The following is a 15,919-nucleotide window of genomic DNA, read 5'->3' on the forward strand; positions in this document are numbered from 1 at the left end:
TCCTGAGGGCTTTAGAAAACATTCCCTATTAAATCCAATGTTTTCCTGGCTTCTAGAGTTACCTACATCGTGCGAGGGTGGAGCCCAAGCGAACAGAAGGATGTGTGTGGATGTTGGGCCTGAGGCTAGGAGAAGTGCTGATACCTGCTACTCCCACTGAAGTGGAGGAGAGAAAATTATAGGAGGTGAGCGCATCACAGGATCAAGACGCTGTTGGGACTCCCCACTTATCCCCAAGCTTCATGGATCAGTCAGTCTCTCTGAAGAAAGAAAAATCCTTCTAGCCGAGGCTCTCAAAGAACTTTACAGACAGTAAGGAACTTAGCACCCCTGGGACATAAGGAATTGTTATTGTTCCCATTTAGCAGATGGGGAAACAGAGGCACAGAGTGCCTAAGTGACTTGCTCAAGGTCACACAGCAAGTCTGGGAACAGAACCGTGGTCTCCTGCCTCCCAGTCCTGTGCTTTCACTACTAGGCCCTGCTGCCTCCCTCCCTTTGTAAAACTACCCAAGCGTCCCTGTAAGAGGTTTTCTCAATGCTCTAAACAGTTTGCTGCTGGTGGCAGGAGTCGGGCTCGCCCAGGAGTGGAGCATGGAGTTCTTGCCTACTGTACACTGAAAGGAAAGAAGCTATTTCTTACTTCCAGCCCTTCTCCTCTTCCCCTACCCCACATCCCAGACTCTCATCCCCCTCCCCTTGCCACTTCCTCCAGCCCCAGATTTTCACAGAGGATATCAGTGACAACTGCCCATTGAAAACAAATTTCACTGGGAAAACTGTGACAGTTCAAGGGTGAGGGCAGTGGGCCTTGGAGTTCTTTAAAAGCCCAGACATTTGTCAGAGAAAGCAGCTGCCGTTCTCTTTGAGTTGTAACATCTTCATATACCACCTGGCCCGCTGATAGATCGCGGAGAATCAGGAGAGCTTCCCCCCTGGGACGACAGGCGGGTGTTAAATACAACAGTCAGAGGGTTACAGAGAGAATAAGGAGAACAGTACAATCATCTCACTACATGCCTGGATAATTAAGAGCCAATGTACAAAGCACATCTCAGCAAACACCAAGACAAAAATAGATGCACACTCGTAATGGTGCTTAGCTGCTTTGTGCCACCAACACAGGGGAAGAAAATACATTCACAGACATAGCCTAGGAAAGAGAGAAATATAGATGAGGGTCTCCATAATCACTGCTGAATAATTATCAAACCTGGGATCTCAGGGTTTAAAAGAAGCTGCCTCCATTGCCTGCACTAGGAGACAAGCTTCACATGTGGCCTAGCCACTGTCCTCAGCTGGCACAAACTGGTGTTGCTCTACTGAAGTCAATGGAGTTGATTTACACCAGCTGAAGATCTGGCCCATGATTTGGACAGTCATAGAAATAACAGTCGAAGGACTTTTCTCTAGACACCCCCACACATCAACAACGCCCACGGTGTTCTAGACCATGTCGAAGAATTTGGGGATAGTACAAACCTAGTGGGCCATCCAATCCATCTCTCTGCCAGTGCAGGACTGCTCCCGATGGTGTGTTCCATATGAACCTGTGCAAACTGTAACAAGTTCTAGGTGAAGGTAGGAGCAGAGTCCTATTGTTTCGGCTCCTGGGTGGTAAACCCCAGCTTTGTGGATATATACATCCATAAAGGGAGGAGTATTGTAGAGTATTAAGAACAGTAATAGACTCAGGTGCAGCAGAACAAGAGACATCCCCTGCTGTCCTTATTCACACTCAGCCAGGCAGCACAGACCCACTCCATCGCCGCTCTCACTACGATCACAGGAAAAGCCTGCAGTTGTGAAAGCAGCTGCAAGGGCAGGGGAAGGGGACTTTGATAAAAGGTATGCACTCAGAATCAAAAGATACCAGTGTTTGCCATCCCAAGGGAGGATGGGGAGAGAGGGAAATGTGATCCTCATTCTCCTCTAGGGATTAAAGGGCTTGGAAAACCCTTTGAGATATGAAGGCAAGGCAGAGAAATGCGGGGAAGTGCTGAAGTGAGATAAAAAGGGACGTGTGGCACATTAAACAGGGCCATCCGCATTCCCCACTGTTAGAACCAGGGGGACATTCCACTCGAGCTTATGGGAGTGTGTTGGGCCTCGCTAGCCGTGATGCTTTGCTGCTCCCAGACAGGTTTCCTTGCAGGCTGGAAACAACACCTGACGCCATGGAGGGCCCAGAGAGTGTAACAGGGTCATCTTGGCTTGAAAACCTGTTACCCCTGTTGTTCTGAGGGCCTCAGGCTCCCCGTTTATTTCCCGCCGCATGGGCTCACCCCTCCAAGTCTCCACTGAAACACCATGCTTATCTGTGCCACTGGGGCCTCGGTCCTGCTCCCATTGGAATAAAAGGGAAAACTCCCACTGACTTCAACTGGGAAGGATTAGGCTTTATATAAACAACGCCCCCCCCCCCCCCCCGGTAACAAGCGCCAAAGCGATGCTCTAACACAGAGACAGTGCTTTGCTCCTGGAGATGCTCTCTGGCACTCTCCAGCTCCCATGGGTGCCTCTGACGCACTGGTGCACGTGCTTTCCACAAACACCCCTCTCCCCTGAGGGCATAAGGGCTGTCTGTGGTAAGCCATACTGGACAGCAGAAAAGTGTCCCATGTCCTCACCCCTCGCTTTCTTTTGTGCATGCAGCAGGGAAGGAGGGCTGCACTTTCACACCAGCAAGAGCAGAGCTGTCCTTAGCAGAGAAGAGGAGGGGGACGGGGGCACAGCCCCAGAGCGGCAGCCTCTGTTTGAGCTAGGTGGCTCACGGGCCATTCTGCCCCATCTTCCTCTCTCTCCGGGAGCAGCCAGTAGACACTGGAGGTTTGTTCTAGGGACAGGTTATGGCTGGTCCCCACCTTTCCAATAACTGCTGTTTAACCGCAGCGGCTGCTTTCTGGTATGGCTGTGATGTCGGGTACCTGAGCTGGCACTGCAGCCTGAAACCCCGCCTTCTGGTATGACCCAGAGCGGCACAGGACCTACTCCTGGGAGATAAAAGCTGCCTCCACCTGGAGGTGCTAACGCGCATCCGCTCTAGGGAGAGACAGTCCCTGCCCCCCCAACAGCTCTGTGCCTTTGAGTGGGAGAGTCACTGTAGGCTCCTCCCTCACTGGGCACTGGTGTCGGTCAATGCAGGCAGCGGGCTCATGATTCGGAGATGCTCCCTGATGAGCACATGGAAAAGGTGCAGCAGTGCATGCAGTTGCCCACGCAAGTCAGGTACAGCCTTATGAACAATTAGTCTCATGTTGCTCCCGCACAGCCCTGCCAGGGCTGGCTCTCACTCCAGGATTACATAAAGCCATCTGCTTCCAGATCTCCTGCCCCTCGTCAGGAAACAGCTCTTCATGCTGGTCCCCCTGTGATACCGCCATTTAAAACCTCAGTGCTCATAACTGTGGCTGGGCTTCCCAAGCTGCTTGGCAGTGCCAGCAGTGAATCCACAGCCTCCGATGTGCCCGGGGATAGTCATTACAGGCTTTTAGTCAGCCGGACGCATTAAGCGCTCGTCTTTGAGAAACAGAGATGTCACTTTCCTCCTTAAGGCTCAAGGCCTCAATTCAGCAAGGTATTTAAACACATGCCTAAGTGAAAGGACAAGTCCCACTTAAGTCAACGAGAGATGCTTAAAGTTAGGCATGTGCTTAAGTACCTTGCTGAATTGGGGCACAGACCCTATAGTCCTTGCTTGGGCAGCAAGTCAATGAGAGTTCAGTCTGAGTAAAGACCTGAGAACGGCAGGATCTGGCCCCTAAAAAATACCAGCCCTTTGTCTTTTATTCAGTCTCAGTTAAACCCACCCTGTTCTCCTAGTCAGTGACATGACTGAACATGCTGGCCAAGATTCCTTCGAAGCAGGGCAGAGAAAGGGAGAAAAGCACACAGAGCAGAGGGGCTGGACAAGGACAGCTGCCTTCAGATACCAAAGTAGCATCATTTTCTCGGCCTCTGGGAAAATCCCTCACTGAAGCATTACCTCCCCTGGCTCCTACCTCATTCTTTTGCTTGGTGGCGGCCCAGTCATGCCAGCTGCTGAGTGAGATGATGAAAGGGCATTTACTAACACCCTTACTCATCACCCTTTGGAAAGTTTCTTGGTGTGGGTCAGGGCTTTTTGCTCTCTGGGAAGTTTTAGATTTCCCCTCCGCCCCACCATTCTCATCATTTCTCCATTGGACGAGGTCCCATGTTTGGCCCTTTTGTTTTTGCACAATGACTGTCTCAATGCACAAGAACGACTCCCACCCCACCAAGCTTCCTGCTGAAATAAGTGTTACAGCCACGGCTGGGTCTCAAGGGCTAGGGGAGCAAGTATCACGGCTGGTCAGGACCCTGCACTGCAAGAGCAGGGGTAGCTGCAGGTCAGGCCTGAGTGGTATGGGCACCTGCGTGGGAAATGTGTGGCTTTCTGTGGTCTTCTCCATAATTAAGAAATGAGTTCTGGTTTCCCTTCTTCCCAACTAACTAAAGATCCTGCCCTCCGCTCAGTCAGGTCAACTCGCCCTGTGCTGGACAATGCCTACATACGTCTCCAATATTCCTTTTTGTAGAAGACATGGCCAGAACTCCTTAGAGCATTCCAGATGTGGCCTCACTGATTCCTTACACAGGGGCTAGACTAGAAGGCCCCCTCAGCTGTGTTTGCTGGCTCCCCAGACCCTCCTTCTGCTCTGTGTTTTATGGCCTACGAGCATATATTCTCTATTCAGCGTCTTCCACTCCCTCCAACCTTATCACAGTGGAGGGAAACATACATCTATCCTCTCTGCTCCTAGTCACGATGAATCTCACAGTGTTGTATCGACTGACCTCTCTCTTTATACCCTCCCGCTCCCTTAGTTTGGCACCATCAGCAGATTTCAACACCCCATTGCAGGATCTTTCTTCCAGCCGGTTGGTATGAGAAGCAGATGAACGAGCGCCCCATTATTGATCCACGTACGTTCCCCACTTGTCCACTTCCTTCCCTCCCAAACTGCTGCCACCCACCAACCTTGAGCCTGCTTTGGCTGTCCTGGCCAATACTTATTCTTGATTTTATGCCAGCAGTTGTTGACCTCGTAGATTCATCCTATGAGCCTAAAGACCAGGTAAGCCTTGTTGCCTGCTCCTCCCCTCGTCTTGCCAACTGGGTTTTTGGTACGTCCTTAAAAAAGAAAGCTCCAGCCCCCAAAGTTGCTCTTCCTGATTTTCCCCTGGTGACCGTGCCTGCTCTGGACCAGCTTTACTTGTTCTAAGTAAAGAAGAATGTGTCATTTCCACGACTGACCTATTACTAATTACACCATCACTGGGTTATGTGGCTCACACCACAAAAACATGCCAAGCTCATTTAGCAGATTCCCATTTTAAGGGATGACGATGGTTGGGGGGGCGGGGAGTTGCTTGATTAAACCATTTGGCAAACTAGGTCATTCGAGGCTAGGCATATTTTAAGCCGCTCTATTTCATTTCCCCCTTTCCTCCTCTCACCCTAGTGCTGTGCAGCTAAGACACTGTAAAATCCCTTTTTTGAAAAGGCACTTGCGAGAGGGGAATTCAGTGATTGTCTCAGTGGGGGAGAAGTGAAACGGGCAGCAGGGGCTATTTGGTTGGTTGGTTGGAGGCAGGGTGAAGCAGTGTCATTTTCTGAATATTGTTTCTATGAACACCCTGTCCGCAATCATCACTTTCGTCTGGGGGAATTGCTCCCTTTGGCCCCCGCCCCACGGGGGACAGATGACGATTGCTTCACTGGCCCCTTGCAGCCCAGCAACTAGTGCACGATGCTGCTCAATGCTTGGAGTTGCCTACAGGAATGCACCATCTCCTCTGTGTCCTCCCGTCCTGGAGGAGTGCAAGTCGGGGTACATAAGGACGGAGCGCCCCCCCCCCCACCTTCCTCCTGGGAGTGTTCTCTTCCACCCCTGCTTAGCCACTCCAAATTTGCAGGATTTAGTCCCAACTTAGCTAGTTCCACCAAACAAGCAGCACTCCTGGTTTCTAGATGGGAGCCCAAGCAAATCACACGGGGAAACTCAGCTGACACCACCTCCTAATGCCAGTCGCATCCTTCCCTCTCCCCTTGCAGTCAACAGCAGAACCTCACCTGCCATACTCTGCAGCAAAAGATCTCATTTCTTCTTTTGCCACCCCCTGAATCCCCTGGAGGGACAGGCCAGATGCCCTCCAAAAAGCTTCCTGAAATTGCAAAGGTTGAAAATTCCTGGTATTCCACCCCCATCCAAAAATGTTCCCTGGATCCCTCTATCCTCATGCCTGCAAGATGCCAGCTGCCTGACACCTTTACACTGCCTGCACATAAGCTGCTCTGCAAAGACAGCCTCTTACAGCATGGGTCAGGCTCAGCAAACAGCCCCCTCCCAGCCCCCAAAGGAAAGGAGCTAGCCAACAAACCTCGCATGTCCCTGCTCTCCTTCATCCTCCGCACCCTGATTTTCAGCTTCATCTGCCCCTCATGCATGTCCATCCAGAACTGGTCCTCAGAGGGCACAATCATAACATCCAGAGGCATCCAGGCAGCTGGGCTGCGTCTCACAGAGGCACTGCTTGCCCTAGCAAAACAACAGCTGACAGGCAAAAATAATAAAAAAAAAAGCCTGAACTCCCCCCAAAATCCAGCGTCCAGGAGGAATTAAAATAAAGGGGGGGGGGGGAAGATGGGGAAGAGAGAGACCCTAACACCCTTTTCCAGCACTACAGCTTCTTTTCTCTCCCTTCTCTCCCTGCGTGTGTGCGCGCACCTCCAGCTCCAGCGAGCCCGAATGAGCTCAGCACATGAGCAACAACCCTGCTGATCACAGCTAAGGGGTCAGGCATGCAACCGCATTCCTTACTCAGCACACAGACACGCAGTTTAACTCATAGGCTACACCACTGACACATGCTTCACTCAACTGCTTAAAGGGGCAACATCCCTTTTTTCCCCATTGACCTTGCTTGCTCTCGGAAATAATTGCTCCCTGAATGCCTGCAGGGGACGGCCAGCTCCCTGAAGGCAAGAGGAGCTGCAGCAAACAGACCTTTGTTCCATTTGAAGTGAGTGTGATTTACTTTGATGAGTTAATAGTCCTACAGTGAGTTGAAGGTAGAAAGCTCTGTACTGTCTATCTAATGCAATTATCCAGGGTCCATCGCCATGGAACCTAAGCACCAACACAAATGTTAAGCACAGTGTTTTTATGGTTCTGGATGGAGCGCAGCAAACCTTTCCCCATCACCCCATGTTCTCAGTGGTAGATACAATGAGGAGACTGGCTTGTTTCTTTTTAACTCTTTGATGTTCTTTTTCACTGAAGCCTGAGAGTAGAAGGTTTTTCTTGAGAAAAGGAACTGGGGGGATGGGAGGAATAATCTGGCAGAGATGTAGGCTTCAGGTGAGGGTTGCTTGTAGGACCATCAGTGATGAGAAGGGAAGAATGGTCCAGCAGTTAGGGCACTCACCTGGGATTTGGGAGACCTGAGTTTGAGTCCCTGCTCTGCCATTGACTGTGTGACCTTGGAGGAGTCACTTAGTCTCTCCGTGTCTCAGCTGCTCATCTGTAAAATGGGGATAACAACACAACCCTACTTCACAGGGGCATTATGAGGATAAATCCAAGAAAGACTGGGAGGTGCTCAAATACTGCAGTGCGGTGGGCCATATAAGTACCATAGAAAGAGCAAGAAGAAGGGGTTGATCTGGGATTAGTGGCTACACTGGATTTAAGTGGCAAATCAGGACACCCTGACTGATTTTGCGGAGGTGGGGCTGGAGTTTGAGGATCTGGTGGATCTGAGTCCTGTTCAGTCTTACCACACCCCTAACCTCAGCCCCTGGTGTAACTGCTTACCACTAGACACAGAGTTCTGCTTGCTTCCTCCGTCAGAAAATCCTGGGGGGGTTCAGAGAAATCAACAGGAACAAATTCGAAATGATTCTGTGGGCAGCGTTGTTGTAGCTGTACTGGTCCCAGGAAATAAGAGACACCGCTGATGAGGGAATATCTTTTATTGGTGTTAATGAGCCACTTCACTTTGAATGGCCTCTTAAAAGGCGTGTTAACTGCTTATGCTCAACAATCTGTTCCAGCTTGGATTTAGCTGGGACGCTGCGTACGTTTCCCAGACCTGAAGAAGAGCTCTGTGGAGCTCAAAAGCCAGATCTACACTATAAACTTACATTGGTATAACGCCATTGCTCCAGGGCGTGGATTTTTCACACCCCTGCGTGACACAATTATACCAACCTAATCCCCAGTGCAGACTGGGGTGTGATGTTAACAGGAGAAGCCCTCCTGTTGACATAGCTACTGACTCTCACACAGGTGGATTAAGGACACCGATGGGAGCTCTCCCGGTGGGGTGGCGTAAGAGCATCTTCACTGAAGTGCTTCAGTGGCACGGCTGCACGGGCGCAGCGTTTTACTTGTAGACCTGCTCTGAATGACTTGCCCAGGGTCACACAGGAGGTCTGTGGTGGGGCAAGGACTTGAACCCACTCTCCCAAGCCCTAGGCTAGTGCTCTAACTATTCGGCCATCTTTACTCTCTCCCCCTCTGCTTCTTGGTCTCTATACTGAGTGGTGACGCAGGCCATCCACACAAAGGCACCAATGCAGCCCAGTTACAGTGGTCGATTTTGTGACACGGTCAAGCGTTCATTAAGACCTGGACTGAAACCTCAGAACTCACACGGGCCAAACACTCATGAGAAGACAACTTCCAATAACTCCCAACCTGCAGTGGAGTCAAACCTGCAGGCTAGATGCAAACGGCTCCCTATCCCATCTACATTCTCCTAAGCCACAGCCTCTTCTCTATTTGAGACACTCCTCCATACGTACACCCTACAGTCTACTGGAGGAGACGCACGCATTGCCTAGGCTTCTTTTCAGGTGTATGTAACTTTTCACTGTATTTTACATGAATGGTCTGTTCCCATTCATAATGCGGCTTGATTCATAAACTGTGACCTCATGAGCAGACCCTCTTCCTCTTTTGGGAGAGGAGTATTCGTTCCCCTTCCCTGGCTCCCACAAACTCTTGGAACTCTTTAAACATCTCATCACGGTTCTTTAAAGGTTTCTTGTTCTGAATTCTTCCCAAACCTCCAGGAAATTGCTCAGGATTAGACTAGGCAGATGGGACACATTGTATCTTTGAACTCTGAAGATTTACAGGCGGAGAAACACAAGGCTGAGTTATACATGGGAGACGTCAATGTTTTTCCTTTAAGTGACATCACGTGAGATGAGGTCACCAGCACTAAATGAACTCCCCTTCCCCCCATCCCTCCCCCACCCCCCAGCTCGTGGAGCCAGTGTTTTAATGAGGCTTGTTATTGTGAGTTTTATTATTGTCAGATGTGGGTCAGAGCCTCAGGTTGGATAACACTCAAAGCACATTCAAACCAGGTTGGAAAAAATGATCAGTGTTAAACCAAAAGCAACACTTGGGAAGCTGGGAAGTTGTTCCCACAAGACGGGGTCTCTTCCCACCAAGCACAACATTGACTAGTAAAGAAGATGGGGACAACAGATGCTGTTACACTTCGAAGTGGTCCTGTCCATGCTACACTTGAAACGGTGATGGGGGAAGTGTAAAACATGCTTCCGTCACGTAGTGCAGATTCTCATTGTCTACCCGGGCGGGCAGCTGAATCATGGGGAAATTTCATAGTCCTGTCTACATTACGTGGTCTCATCTATGCTGCAACCATGTTGGAGGACAACTCTGCTGCAACCAGTTCTTCCAACACACTTGCATTTGCAGTGTGGATGGGAGTGAAATTACACCCAGATGGCAGCACGGGCAATGGCTGGATAAATCCCATTTCCCATGAAATGGTCTAATTACTTCGTCGGCTGCATCTGACGAAGTGGGTATTCACCCATGAAAGCTTATGCTCCAATATGTCTGTTAGTCTACAAGGTGCCACAGGACTCTTTGCCGCTTTTACAGATCCAGACTAACGTGGCTACCCTTCTGATACTGGTCTAATTATGGACTCCATGCAGGAATTACTGCGTGAAATCCTATGGCCTGTCCTATGATACATGATCATAATTGTCCCTATGGGCCTTGAATCTATGAATATATTGTCTTCATTTACTACCCTTTAGTAACAGGAGGGACTAACTCCCTCATGGCTGAGAGATGCTAAAGCTGTTATTTTTGGGCTGCGGGTTCCTTCAGGAAGAGTTCGGACCTGCTTTTTGGCTCTGCCCAGCATGGCTGGGGCATCTCTGGCTGAGATCTGTAATGCAGGATGCTTTATCAGAGCCCTTCATGGTCTCTGTGTATATAATGTCTTCTGCAGTTTCCACAGTATGCATCCGATGAAGTGAGCTGTAGCTCACGAAAGCTCATGCTCAAATAAATTGGTTAGTCTCTAAGGTGCCACAAGTACTCCTTTTCTTTTTGCGAATACAGACTAACACGGCTGTTACTCTGAAACCTTCATAAGAAAGGCTGGCCTATGCTCTGCATCCCCGCTCACCCTTGTAAAAGACAAATGCGCCCACAGGCAACAGAACCCATCTTCACTGGGAGCAGTAATGAATCCAATTCCAACTGAAAATTCCTCCCTAGAAATAACATCTCTAGCTCTCCCTCCTTAGAGTGGATCTACACTGCAGCTGGGAGATGCGGGTCGATAGATATGTGCTACCCCCCAGCAGACCTAGTGTTCTAAAAATAGCAGTGTAAATGGGATAAGGTGGGTGGTGGCTGAGGCATTTGTCTACCCCAGCCGGGAAGCATGCTTCCAGCTGCAGTGTCGACATTCCTTTAGAGTTGCTTCTCCCCTGCTCTGCTCCTGAATCTCCACCCCTTTCCTTCACCAGGTGTGACCCTCGTTTGGGGGCTAATATGGGGGAGGAAGAGAGATTTCCTCAGTGCCAGAGACACCCTTTCTCATATTTACCGTTCCTTTTAGATCATTCTGCATAGACACGAGAGATGAAAAGAATCCCTCAGCCTGCCTGAGGCTCTCTCTCGAGGTGGCCACTGCAGGACTGGCCCCTCTGATGTCTGCCTCAGCAGGTGGTTCCATCTAGTTTTTAGTGGCTCCAGGAATAGGACTTCTTACACACAGGGCTCTCCTGTTTGTTAAATATATAATGGCAAGGGCAGTAATGCAACGTTGGGATAAGGGGGCTCTTCAAGAAGAGAAGGGGGAAAGGTCAAATGAACCATTTACAAAGGAGGTAACACACACTAAAATGATGATCAGAGAGAAAGCATGGTCTTGTAGGTAAGCCGCTGGGACTCAGAAGATCCGGGTTCAGGTCCTACCTCTGCTCCAAACTTCGTGTGTGACCTTGGGTAAGTCTTTCTGTGCCTCAGTTCCCTCATCTGTAAAATGGGGACAATGCTTCCTTCTTGTCTATTTAGACTGTTTGGGACAGGAACAGTCTCTCCCTAGGTGTGTGCCCACTGCCTACCCCAATTGGGTCACCTAGTACTCCTGCAGCATATATTATCATAAATGCTAATGAGGGTCAGAGTCATCCTTGGTGTAACTCCACTGAAGTTGGCAGCATTATACTTGGGAGGAAACTGGCATGAAGCGTCTGCAACACCAAGGAGCAAAGAGTCGGTCTTCAGCACTTACACACATATGCAAGGACTGGCGATAACCCAACTGGTTAGTGTCCAGCGTTTCCCTCCCCCTTCCATCACAGGGAGCTTATAATCATCACAATTTCAAACCTTTCACATGGGCCTCAGGAAAAGGGGATGATTGGGGGGGGGGAGGAGGTGGGTGGGCGCGGGGGAAGGGAGGGGGCACTAGGTTGCTCAAAAGGAAGGAAATCATAACTGGGCACAGGTTCCTGTCTGTCAGGATCCCTTACTGGGAAAAGTTTCCTTCCTCCCCTTGTAGCTTTCCAGAAATGAGATATGAAATGACATGATGGTTTTGTAACTCTTGGCAACTTGTTCTCCCAGTCCCGCCCCCCCCCCCTTTTCCTCCCCTCACATCCTTGTCTCCCCTTCTTCGTCCAATTGTTAAACATGCAGCCGTTGGGGGGGGGAGCAAGGAGGTTGTAGCTCCAAGGAGTAATTATAGAATCAGGAAAACAAGTCCTCTGACGACAGTGTTACTAAACAGGGATGTTTAGAACATAGGCCAGGAATACAATCAGCTCATACATATGTGACCTAGCTTAACCCATCCCAGCAATGCAGCCACTGCTCCCCCGGGAAGAAAACAGGCAAAGATATCCATGAGTTCAAATGCAAGGGTGGGATGTGATGGGAAGGGGTGAGAGCTTACCAGGATGCTACACCTCAGCCTGGAGAAACCACTCTTTCCTAGCACCCAAAAGGGGATTTGGATATTACGCTCCAATCCCCACTCACTTTGATAACAAGTGACCATAGCTGGATTTAGGTCCCTACCAGAGCAGTGGTTGTGAGGTACCGTAAGGTAGAAACCTCCATGAACACTACCCTAGAAAGGTTCCATTTCCAAACAGCCTGAGCTCACCAAGCAAGCAGAGTATTCAGGGCCATAGCATCTCTGCCCTGGCTCAACCTATGCAGTTTTACAGGGACTTTGCTGCAGTAAAGAAAGCAGCTCCTCTGTTATTTTGAAACTGAGAACAGCCATGTGATAGAGTTAGTCAGTCAATAGGGCCATGATTGTTAAAAAAAAAAACACACACACATAAAAAAACACTAGTGCCCACAGTTAGGATTCTAAGACCATATTTAGACACAAACTAGTGATTTGATTTTTTTTCTTTTCTTTTTTTTTTTTTTTTTTTTTTAAAAGTGCCAGGCTCCCAGCATCTCATACTGTGTTCAACTGTTATTCTGGATGCCCGCTCCCTCTGAAAATCAGGGGCTTGGGGAGAACCAAGAGGAAAAACACACTGCAGACAATTACCACTCCACCAACCATAGGCATCATCATAGGACATCCAAGTGACAGACGACAATTTCCTACAATATCTCCTGCATGAACTTTATTGAACTAGGTTAATACCTTCGGGGTCTACTGCATTAAAAAGACAATTGCATATTTGTTATTGGGGTACTATGTATTTCCATAGGAAGGGTAAACTACTGAGGTGGAAAGGTGCACATATACTGGTTCAAACTAGACTCTCCAGGGACCAGCAGACAAAGAAAGGGTTTTTTGGAGAAATAGTCTGGTTTTAAATAGGCTTAGGGCCTTCTTTCTGATTCAGCAAGTGGACAAGATCCCTGGGCCAGAGAGGACCCCAGCTTTAGGGTAGGATTGGAAGGACTGGGCCTCCTGAGGCAACATAAGAATGGGTGCTTGCTCTGAGCTTGAAGTTGTGATGAATTTGTCACCACAAGGAATCACCCTTGGGTGGGGATCTGAAGGACTGTTCCTGCCAGAATCCATGTTAAGGGGGGGTGAATTCTGCTGAGCTTATTAGCATGCATGTAGTTTCTTTTATTGTTTTTAATGAGTTTTATCTGTAATGTTTTTTACCTTAAGAATGAAGTAGGCTTGCATAGGAAATGCTGTGTGGAACCTTGAGTGCAGCAATTACAGCTGTTACCTGACTCTGAACAGACAGCAACCAGTGTCCTGGGCAGCCTGTTTGTCCTGGGAAATACACACTGAAGGGAGGGAACTGGCAGCCTGGAAATACCTCCGTCAGAAGGGCGAGAGGTGCGGGTCTTCATCACCCAAGAACAGTGGGTGGCGAAGCGTGAGCGTGCGTGCCTTTGCTGGACCACTCAGGGGAAATACTGGTGCAGTTGCCCTGGCCAGTAACACTCCACATCTAGACACCTATGTAGGTACAAGGGGGTCTAAAACTGGCTCCTGCATTGACGAACACCCATGTGGGCATCCTAAGGTGGGAGCTAGATGTTCTGTTCAGGTTTCTGATCGAAAGCTGAACTTCTTGCTGTATTGAGTGGTATATTCTTGCTCTCTTTTTTACACACAGCTGAAGAGCAGTGTCCTAAGGCTGGTGCAAGCAAATTAGTTGGGCTAGGGGTCCTCCAGTAATTATCCATAAAAAGAGCTGCACAGATGTACTGAAATGAGAGGGAGGCACATTTCTGAACAGGTTCAGAGGCACTAGTTGGACTTGAAACAGGGCTGCATGGGTGAAACAGAGGGCAGAATTTGGCCCAGTAACTGTAAATGACTTGGACAGCAAACATACCCTACAGTAACTGCACCGTGGGGTATTAAATCATCAGGACTAGGCTTAACATGTTAGCATGTGGCCATGTATTTTCAGGTTTATATATTAAGTGCAGGCCCTATTTGTATCAGAAGAGGGCCACTGCCCTGATTTAACAGCATTTATGATCGTAGAAAGGATCATAAATGCTAGAGAAAGGAAATACAGTCCCTGTGCAGGAGGTGCAGGAATAGCTGCTGTGATTCCTGCAGTAGCACAACAGTAGCTAGTTACACAAGGACATTTCAGCAGAGGATATAAAGATATTTACAGAAGCTACCCTGGAATTAGGTGACCTCTCAATCCGCTTAGCACAGTGCTGGCAGTCTCCATTCAGTCAAACTGCTCACACTTCCCCTTCAAGGCGGATGAGACAATAATAAATATTGGGCAAAGTTATTCTGTGTCCAGAGCGTTTCATTAAATAAACCAGCAGAGCCCTGTGGGCTCCTGACAACTCCTAATGTTGTCTTTTCTCTGGCAGCTCCCTAGTGCTGCATCTAAAGAGCCTTGGACAGGATACATCCCGCTGCTCCCAGACACCACCACTCTCTATGACCTCCTGCAACAGCCATCGATGGAAACAACTAAAAGAGCTCAGAGAAAACTCTTGTGAGCCCAGGACAGAAAGTGTTCCCTGCAGTAGACTCTCAGCTGTGGAACTCCCTGCCACTAGATATCAGGCAATGAGTCTCTGCACCAACAGAGCCAAAGGCGCCAACTTCTCCTGGCACCAGTGGCTGCTCGCATGCCCCCGGCCCTGCCCTGACTCCACCCCTGCCCCACCCCCATTCCAACCCCTGCCCCAAATTCCCGCCCCCGCCTCCTCCCCTGAGTGTGCCGCGTTCCCGGTCCTCCCCCCTCCGTCCCACAGCTTGTTTCGCCACAAAACAGCTGTTTTGCGGCAGCAAGCCTGGGAGGAGAAGCAGGGACGTGGTGCGCTCAGGGGAGGAGGCGGCGGAGGTGAGCTGGGGAGGAGGGGCGGGGTGGGGTCGGCGCCTATGCACAGAGCTAAGAACCAGACATGCCTTCCAGAGCAGTCCTTCACTCACCTCACAGACAATCTGCAAATATAACTGGGCAACATGTTTAAAAATGTGATGAAAATCTGATATTTTAAGAAGGAGTTTGTGGGGGAAATCTCCCCGCCCCTTTTCTTTGACCAACAACCTGGCACAGACTAGATAGACCCTGCTTAGTGCATGCTTGGGCTCACAGAATGAAAAAAAAGAACTCAGGCTGCTATGCCTAGACACTGCCATACCAGATCCGACCACTAGGGCGCCAACTAGTCTGGAATCCTGGCTCTCTCGGTGGCAAATACCGAACGCTTCAGAGGAAAGTGCTAGAATCTCCACAATGGACAATGATGGAACAACCTGCCCAGAGGGCAGCTTCCTCCGCAGTGCCCCCACCCCCCATTAGTTATTTTCTGATTTATGACTTGAAGCAGGAGGGTTTATATTTTTTCATCTTATCTAATGTCAGTGTGGATGCTCTGATTATCCACAGAAGTGCCCTGACCCTGGTTTTCAATCCTGCTAGGCTCTTAGCTTCAATGATACCTATCACAGTGCATTCCACAGCTTGCCTAAGTTGTGTGTGAAAAAGTGTATTTTTCAGTTTTAAACTTGCTGCTTTTCAAATTCAGTGGCTGCACCCTTCTTCTTGTTCTGAGAGAAATAGATGCACCTGATTTCCCATCTCTACCCCACCGGGCATGTCCCTTATCCATCTCCCCTCTGAACTACA

At 49.4% G+C, this 15,919-nt stretch overlaps 1 protein-coding gene across 2 annotated transcripts in view; it reads right to left on the reverse strand.

Annotated features, from left to right (window-relative positions):
* Nucleotides 1-15,919, reverse strand: part of DUSP8 (dual specificity phosphatase 8) — an 82,402-nt gene that overhangs the window by 16,860 nt on the left and 49,623 nt on the right. Inside the window, exon 1 of one of the 2 annotated variants that reach the window (XM_027828921.3) lies at nt 6,406-6,816. The exons of the other annotated variant lie outside the window; for it this stretch is intronic. Coding sequence (XP_027684722.2) covers nt 6,406-6,523 — 118 coding nt within the window. The 5' untranslated portion in view covers nt 6,524-6,816. Of the gene's footprint in view, nt 1-6,405; nt 6,817-15,919 lie in introns of those variants that run through there. 2 annotated transcript variants of the gene reach the window in all.

This window comes from Chelonia mydas, chromosome 6, assembly GCF_015237465.2.
Source record: "Chelonia mydas isolate rCheMyd1 chromosome 6, rCheMyd1.pri.v2, whole genome shotgun sequence".
In the NCBI taxonomy this organism is placed as follows: domain Eukaryota; kingdom Metazoa; phylum Chordata; order Testudines; family Cheloniidae; genus Chelonia; species Chelonia mydas.